Genomic DNA, 7,974 nt, shown 5'->3' with positions numbered 1-7,974 from the left:
TTCCGCCTTTGAAGAAACCTGGGGTAAAGGGAGCTCTAGCCATTTCTTATGTCTATGGTCTAGTCTTCCGCCCGCCCATTCGATGGATGGGTAGGTTTCAGTTTCCAGTTCCTAGAAATCACGTGACGGATTGAGGTGTGTGAGATTATTTGTATCGTTTCTCTTTGGACTCGTATATTGTATACCGGAAATCAGCCTGTCTTGTTGTGGAGCAAGTTGTGGTTGTGCGTAACTCCACCATCTACAAAGAGGATTCCCAACCCTAATGTTGGGATCTCTTCCCGGCTGCAATGGAGGAACCAGCGGTGTCAGTGCTGAAGCGGGCGGTGGAACTGGACTCTGCATCTCGTTTCCAAGAGTCGCTCATTTGCTACCAGGAAGGGATTGACCTCCTGCTGCGGGTGCTTAAAGGTGAGGATTTAACTTCCAGCCCGGACAGAGGACCATTATTATTCTGTAGTAGTAATCCTCCCCACTCGTAAACTGAAATAAACCCGTAGACCTCAATAAGGACAAGTTTGCTGGAAAAGATTAAAGCTCCGCCTTTTCCAGCTCTTTGTTTCCATAGAACGACCAGCCAGATTTATTGTGTAACTCAGGGCTGCAGAACTTTGGCTCTCTTGCAAATGTTGGACTACAACTCCCATCACCCCGATGAATGGCCACTGTGGCTGGGGATGATGAGAGCTGTAGTCCAACAACAGGAGGACCGAAGTTATGCAGCTTTAACTGATGCCCCGCTTTTGCAGCTCTGAGATAGAGACCCTCAGGACGACTTACACAGGCATTAAAACAAATAAAGCAATAATCATCCCAAACTAAAACAATAGCCTCTCCAAAGCTCACAAAAATGGTATGAAAGCAATGTCCTTTCCATGTTACCTGTTCCCAGCAATTGATGTTCACAGCTGTGCTGCCTGAAGGCTTTTATTTAGGCTCAGTTCTCACTGAAGTAGTAAGCTGTACTAAGTAGTAAATAGTACTAAGAATGTACTATTTCAGATTGCAGCAGGGGGCTTGCATGAATTTATGTGCAATAAAAATACATCCACATAGAAAACCAAGCTACAACTCCTCTCCCTTATGGTTTCCTGTGTGGAGAAAACTTTGAATGAAAGTGCTTATCCTGTCAGTAATATCTATCCTTTAGTGATCATGGCATGCATGGTTGATAGATCTGTTCTCCATATATTTGAACCATTCCTTATAATCATACATCCTACTGTCCATCTCCACATCTTCTCCCTCCCCCTCTTTTAATAAAAACTTTATTAGAACAGCACAACATCATACAACAAACCCCAATTCATCAATCCCTCCATACTCTAATAATGTCTGGGTTAAGCAAACAACCATAATTCTCTTAATTGGTGTAAAAAATGAAATCTGACCAGATTACATAAAAAGAGTTATGTGGTCTGGTTTGCACAGGACCAAACAATATGGGGTAGTTTTTCTGAAATCACCATATGCCATAAGTTCTTGTACCAGATATCCAACGACATGTTTTGATTTTTCCAGTGCTTGGCTATAGCTAACCTGGCAACAGTTACCATAAACACTACTAATTTTTTCGATGATACACCTGTATTGACTCCAGAAAATATATTTACTAATCCCAGCTGGGGGATCTCCACATCTTGTGGTGAATTCTGCATAAAGTTTGATAATTTGTGAAAAAGTACTTTTTCGCACCTCAGTTTCATTGAAGTACTAAGTTCAAGTATTATGTGAAAGAGAGAAAAATGAACCTTTCCCCAGAATTCTGTAAACTTCTAGCATATCCTTCACTCGCAGCTCAATCCCATCTAGGTTTCTTCAGAAGCCCTGATAATCTCAATGGGACTTGCTTCCAAGTAAAGATGCATTACTCCTAAGCATGTTTGGTTGGAAGATAAGCCCTACTGAACAGAGCAGAACTTTTTTCTGTACAATTAGTCATATTTTTAACTAATCCATGTACAGAAGGTACTCCAACTTCTGGATTGTTTTAGTTGCCCTTACCTGAACTTTCCCCAGTTCTGAGGTACCCTTACGTGAACAGAAATTAGCAGGGTTCCCAATGTAAAATGCAACTACTTACAGTTTAAGTGGCTTGTGCATACTGCCGCCTTTTCCAGTATTGTGATAGGAGCCCTAATTGAGATAGGAACATAGGAAGCTGCCTTATACGTGTCAGAGCATTGGTCCATCTAGCTCAGTATTGTCTACATTAACTGGCTGGCTCTCCAAGGCTTCAGGCAAGAGTCTTTCCCAGTAGGAATGTGCATGAACCGGTTCGGTGCTCCTTTTCTGGAGCTCCAAACCAGTTTGGAAAGCCGGTGTTCGAGCTGGTTTGGGGGGGGGGTTACCTTTAAGGGGTAGGGAGGATGCCCATCTCTGCCCTGCCACTTCCCCCCTGCCAGCGCTCTCCCCAAAAGCATTGGTGCATGCACATCAACCATTTCTGGTACAATGCTGAACGGGGCTGCAGGGAGGTACTCTACAGCCCTGTGCCAACGCTTTGGGGGAGAGCGCCGGCAGGGGAAAAGTGGCAGGGCAGGGAAGGGAAGGGTACCATTATTATTTTGTAGTAATCCTCCCCACTTGTCAACTGAAATAAACCCGTAGACCTCAATAAGGACAAGTTTGCTGGAAAAGATTAAAGCTCTGCCTTTTCCAGCTCTTTGTTTCCACAGAATGACCAGCCAGATTTATTGTGTAACTCAGGGCTGCAGAACTTTGGCTCTCTTGCAAATGTTGGACTACAACTCCCATCACCCCGATGACTGGCCATTGTGGCTGGGGATGATGAGAGCTGTAGTCCAACAACAGGAGGGCTGACAGGGAGGATACCCTCCCTGCTCCTTAAAGGTAACCCCCCCCCGCCTCCTGGGAGTCTACAAACTAGTAAATGCACATCCCTATTTCCAAGCCCTACCTGGAGATGCCAGGTTTACCCAGGCTTTTATATGAGTGTTGTTTTTATTGCTGCTGTCCGGTATTTTATAGTCCTGTTGTGTATGTTTTTAAAAACTTTTAATTAGATTTCTATTGTTATATTCCAATTTAATATTTTTATTGTAACTGCTTTACAGTTTTATATTGTTTTAAATGCTTTGTAAACTGCCTTGAGATTGTTTTAATGAAAGGTGGTATAAAAATCTAACTAAATAAATCTAACCTGGGACCGTGTGCTAGGGATGTGCACAGAACTGGTGGTTCCACTGGTTCGAAGGCAGCGGGGGGAGGGTGCACTTACCCCTCCTGCTGCTTCCCCCCTGCCAGTGTGGGTTTTTTTAACAGCCCATTGGGGCAGCAACATACCTCCCTGCCGCCCCGTTGCCCTTGTCTTCCAGCGCATCAGCAACTTCCGGTCATATCCGGAAGATGAGGGCAACAGGGAGGTACTCTGCCGCCCCGATGGGCTGTTAAAAAAAACCCACACTGGCAGGAGGGGTAAGTGCACCCTCCTCCCTCTCTTAAAGGGAGACCCCTGCTGCCTTCAAACCGCCCCGCCTCGGTTCTGTGCACATCCCTACTGTCTGCATGCGAAACAGGTGCTCCCACTGAGCTAAGACCCCATCTTCGTATTGCACTGACCTCCTCATTGTCAGGTCTGATCTTCTGGAGGCACACTGCATCTGTGATTTCCATATCTGAAGGATCCCAGAACGCATAATTCCTGATTGCTGCATTGTTCACAGTTGCAACAGTTTTCAACAAAATGCCTTCATGTAAGAGTCCAGGAAAAAGCCAGGTGGATACTGCTAGTTCTGTTTTAGCTGAGATTACTACTGCTGCTGCGTTATAGCTGGGTACTGGGCCTCAACACAGAAGCATTACTTCTACCCTTGCACCATTGTTAGGACCCTTCCTGTGTGTATGCAGGTCCTAACTGAAGGGAAGAAACTGGGTTAATTAAAAGGACTAGGTTTTTTTCACCATCCTTCATGAACAATATCTTCTTTTTGCAGCTACAAAGGATGAGAAGAAAAAGGCTCATTACAGAGAAAAAATATCAAGTTACATGAACAGAGCTGAAGATATTAAGAAATATATTGAGAAAGAGAAGGAAGGTATGGAACAGTAATGTAAGTTTCTTTCATATGGTCATGAAGTACTTCACTGAGACTGGAAAAATACATATCAAGATATAACCATCTCTTCGTTAAAAATAAGCTTTCTTGTTTTTAGATGGAAAGTACCACAAACAAATTAAAATTGAAGAAAACACAAAAGGCTTCAGCTATGAAAAGCTATTTCAACAATATCTTAGTGAAACTGTGTCAGAGGTTTGGATTGAGGACCCTTATATTAGGCAAGTTCATCAGGTAAGACATTGTTAGTTAAATGCAGGCCAAATACTTTGTCCATATCAAAATCAAAAATTAACCCTATTTAATTGTTTACAGTTGTACAACTTTTTACGATTCTGTGAAATGCTTGTTAAGGGACCATGCAAAGTGAGAACTATCCACCTTCTTACCTCTTATGATGAAGTAAGTGTTTATTTTAAAAACCTGTTGTCTATTTGTTGAAGTGAAACAATTATAACCACAATAGGAACAACAAACGTCTTGCTGTTTTCAGAGAGGGTTTTTTTTGCTAGCTCTAATAAAATGGTTCTGAAATGAAGATGCTATCTTCTTTTCATTCTACTTTAGTCACATTTGCTATTAGGAAAAACAATTTACAGATAATTCGGTAGTAAGAGTAACAAAATGACAGATAAAATTGGTATGTTTACTGCCTGCTCAGGAGTAAGAACAAATTTGTAAATAGTCACATGCCTTGTTGCCTGTGGTAAGACTTCCTTCTAGGTGATCTGGCTAAGAAGTGTTTGTGAATTAAAGAGTTGGTTCTCTTGTCTTTCAGGCCATTAATGTGCTACAACTGGTGAAGTGTGTGCATGGGTAGATGGGCTAGTAACCTTTATAGACTTATATTTGCAAGACTGGATGAGCATTCATAATTGAGAGTGGGCATACCTGGGACTATGTTCAGAATCTATTTTACCTTTTGCACATTGACAGAACTCATTTTCTCTTGTACTTAAGCTAAAAAAAAAAAGAACACATATGCTCCCCTTCATAAGAAATGTTTTACGTCTACATTGATAAAAGTGAAAATAGTAAATATACTTAGTCATTTAGAGACCTGTGTCTGTAACCTGAAGTTGCCACATGTTTTGATTGTACCTTTTTATTTTTAATGGGAAAAATCTTAACAGGGCAATGGAAAGACTCAACAGATGAGTGTTCTAGAAGAGATACAACAGTCCCTGAAAGATTATGGCGTAACATTGGATGTATCCTACTCTCCTTCTATACATGATCGAGAAATAAGGTTTGTGACACACGAGTAAAATACCTACCAGTATTCAACATTTATTTTGGCAACCTATATTAAGTACATCAGGGTTGCCAGTTCTGGACTATAACTACCTTCAAGAGGTCCAAGGCAGGATGAAACAATGGTCAGCCTTGTTCAAATTGTCCATTTGCCAATTATTCTCATCTTCTGTGGGGTGAAACTGAAGTCCTACTAGGTATAGAAAGAGCAGGCAAATGGTCTATTTGAATAGCAGTACCTCTTTCATCTACTGTTGTAGTGCCCCCAGTTCATACACTTACTAGGGCAGGTAACATGCCTATGTGAAGTAGGTACATAGGAACAGAGACCAATATGGCTGGTCTTGCACAATCGCCTTCCCCGTCTGTGTGCATAAGGGGAGGGGCTCGCACCACTCATCCACTTTGTGTATTGAGAGTATATCCTGGTAAATGTATGAACTAGGGCACAGTGCCTCATTCCACCAAAATACTTAAAGCTAAAGGCAGAATTGCAAAGTGACAATTCTTTATTCATTCATTCAATATCTATACTGCCCTTCCAAAAATGGCTCAGGGCGGTTTACATAGAGAAACAGCAAATAAATAAGATGGATCCTTGTCCCCAAAGGGCTCACAATCTAAAAAGAAACATGACAGACACCAGCAACAGTCACTGGAGGTACTGTGCTGGGGGGGTAGATAGGGCCAGTTACTCTCCCCCTGCTAAATAAAGAGAATCACCACCTTAAAAGGTGCCTCTTTGCCAAGTTATAAGGGGTTATTATCAGTTACATCAGTGAGTCATGATGACCAAATACTTAGCAGCACATTTTGTACGTAAGATGCTTTATTTTCTCTCTCGTTTACCTTAACAATCCTGTTATGTAGGGCACATAACCTGAATCTGGTTCCAGTTTATGAGAAAAGGCAGGCAGCAGCTTGGCCAAGGCTGTGTCCATGGCGAAGTAGGGGTTTGGATCCAGGTCTCCCAATCCTAGGGTTCCATTTACCGGATCACATAGTTTTTAATATTTCAAATTTTATATTAAAGTATAGGAACAATTTAAGTAATGATCAGAATTCCTAGGTGAGGTTAGCTCCAAATCTGAATGATGCATGTTTTGAACAGTACTTTTATCTAGTAATCAGTGTTCCCTCTAACAGAGATTCCCAGATGTTGTAGACTACAACTCCCATAATCCCCAGCCCAAGGCAATTGCAGCCAGGGATGCTGGGAGTTATAGTGAACAACATCTGAGAGTTCCTGTTAGAGGGAACACTGCCAGTAATGTATGTCTATAGCTTATAATATCTTTGGGGGAAAACATCTTCTTTGCACTTAAACAGATTCAACAATGGATGGGTGATTAAGATTGGAAGAGGCCTTGACTATTTTAAGAAACCACAGGTGAGGCTGTGTGTCTGTTTCAGCTTTGAATAAATTTGATACACTGGATTGTTTTGATTTTTTTTAAAAAATGTCTTCCCTAGGGTCGTTTTTGCCTTGGATATTGTGACTTTGATTTGAGACCATGTCACGAAACTACTGTGGACATCTTTCACATCAAACATACAAAGAAAACATGACCTTATTCTCTACTTCAAGTAGTCTTACTGTTGTTGTTTTTAAAGTTTCAGCTATCTTACCTACATCTACCATGTGTTCTTTTTATAAAATAATCTGAATTTTGTACATCATGTGGTAATTTCTTGAATGAGCAAGGACGGGCCAGATATGCTGCAACCACTTCTGCCACAAATGCTTACAGAATGTGTGGTCAGAGAAACACAAGACTACTGGTGAGCATGAACAGTATTCTGAAGAACAGTAACCAAAAGAGGCACAACAGCCTAGAACAAGTGTAGTATAATTGGGCCCTGAGGAAGTCTACAAGCAATGGAAGAAGGCATGGGCATTCCCGGGAACATCAGTTGCTAGATTAACCTCTATGCTTGGGCTTGCTGTCTCAGGATACCACATAGTGGCTAACTTTTCCTGTTCAAAAGCTAGAGGAGCTGTAATTCAACATAGTAAATATTTACTTGAAAACAATTTATTTCAAAGAACTTACTTCCAAATAAATGAACTTAAGATCACAATGTGAGAGTTAATCCAGTCTGAAAAAGCAGTACATTGTATGGCATCCATATTTCATGAATGTTGTGTTTCCTTGGGATTCAAAAGGAATGAATTGCGCTTCTTAGGACAATTGTTCTTATGACTGTCACTGAATAAATGGTTTTTCATAAATATATAAATACATATTTAAATATGGCTGTATTTTTAATATTTATAAGCTGTTACAAGAACCTCTGAGATATAATTGTTTGAAATTATTTAAAAAATGGAAGCTTTTCAATTAATAAAAATTCTCAATGCAGTTTGCATAGCATTACATTGTTAATGTAGCAGGATCTAATTATTAGAAGTAACTTGATAAAGTAATATTAGGACTTGAAAACATGATGATAAACAGTAGGTGACATGTTTCACAAGGCAATACAATGCAGGGGCAATCCTGAACTGCCCCTGCAGGTGTCTAAAGGAATGACCACAGTGTACCAGAACAGGGCTCATCTACTGCTACTTAAAATTGCACTACTGCATTTCCATGGCACTATGTCCATTGGAAATAATCAACATAGTCCCATGGAAGTG

The 7,974-nt window shown here is 40.9% G+C and overlaps 1 protein-coding gene across 3 annotated transcripts; it reads left to right on the top strand.

Annotated features, from left to right (window-relative positions):
- The first annotated feature begins 28 nt into the window (after positions 1-28).
- On the top strand, positions 29-7,696 carry MITD1 (microtubule interacting and trafficking domain containing 1). Of its 3 annotated transcripts, none has more exons than XM_053305733.1 (7): positions 29-411; positions 3,957-4,058; positions 4,177-4,313; positions 4,395-4,481; positions 5,213-5,328; positions 6,663-6,723; positions 6,807-7,696. In XM_053305733.1, the coding sequence occupies exons 1-7, from the start codon at positions 291-293 to the stop codon at positions 6,900-6,902; spliced, it is 720 nt and encodes a 239-aa protein (XP_053161708.1). In that variant the 5' UTR covers positions 29-290; the 3' UTR covers positions 6,903-7,696. The 3 variants fall into 3 exon arrangements, with proteins under 3 accessions (XP_053161708.1, XP_053161709.1, XP_053161710.1); XM_053305735.1 differs by lacking the exon at positions 29-411 and adding an exon at positions 3,776-3,858; XM_053305734.1 differs by lacking the exon at positions 6,663-6,723.
- Positions 7,697-7,974: the final 278 nt, after the last annotated feature.

Source organism: Hemicordylus capensis, chromosome 3 (assembly GCF_027244095.1).
Source record: "Hemicordylus capensis ecotype Gifberg chromosome 3, rHemCap1.1.pri, whole genome shotgun sequence".
Classification (NCBI taxonomy): domain Eukaryota; kingdom Metazoa; phylum Chordata; class Lepidosauria; order Squamata; family Cordylidae; genus Hemicordylus; species Hemicordylus capensis.
This window is presented reverse-complemented; position numbering and strand designations above follow the sequence as displayed.

Bases quoted from the DNA above. Each gene is read 5' to 3' on its own strand.
- MITD1 (XM_053305733.1), top strand. From the start codon at position 291: ATGGAGGAACCAGCGGTGTCAGTGCTGAAGCGGGCGGTGGAACTGGAC. The intron at 412-3,956 runs GTGAGGATTTAA...TTCTTTTTGCAG, and splicing joins CCTGCTGCGGGTGCTTAAAG to CTACAAAGGATGAGAAGAAA. The intron at 6,724-6,806 runs GTGAGGCTGTGT...TGTCTTCCCTAG, and splicing joins ACTATTTTAAGAAACCACAG to GGTCGTTTTTGCCTTGGATA.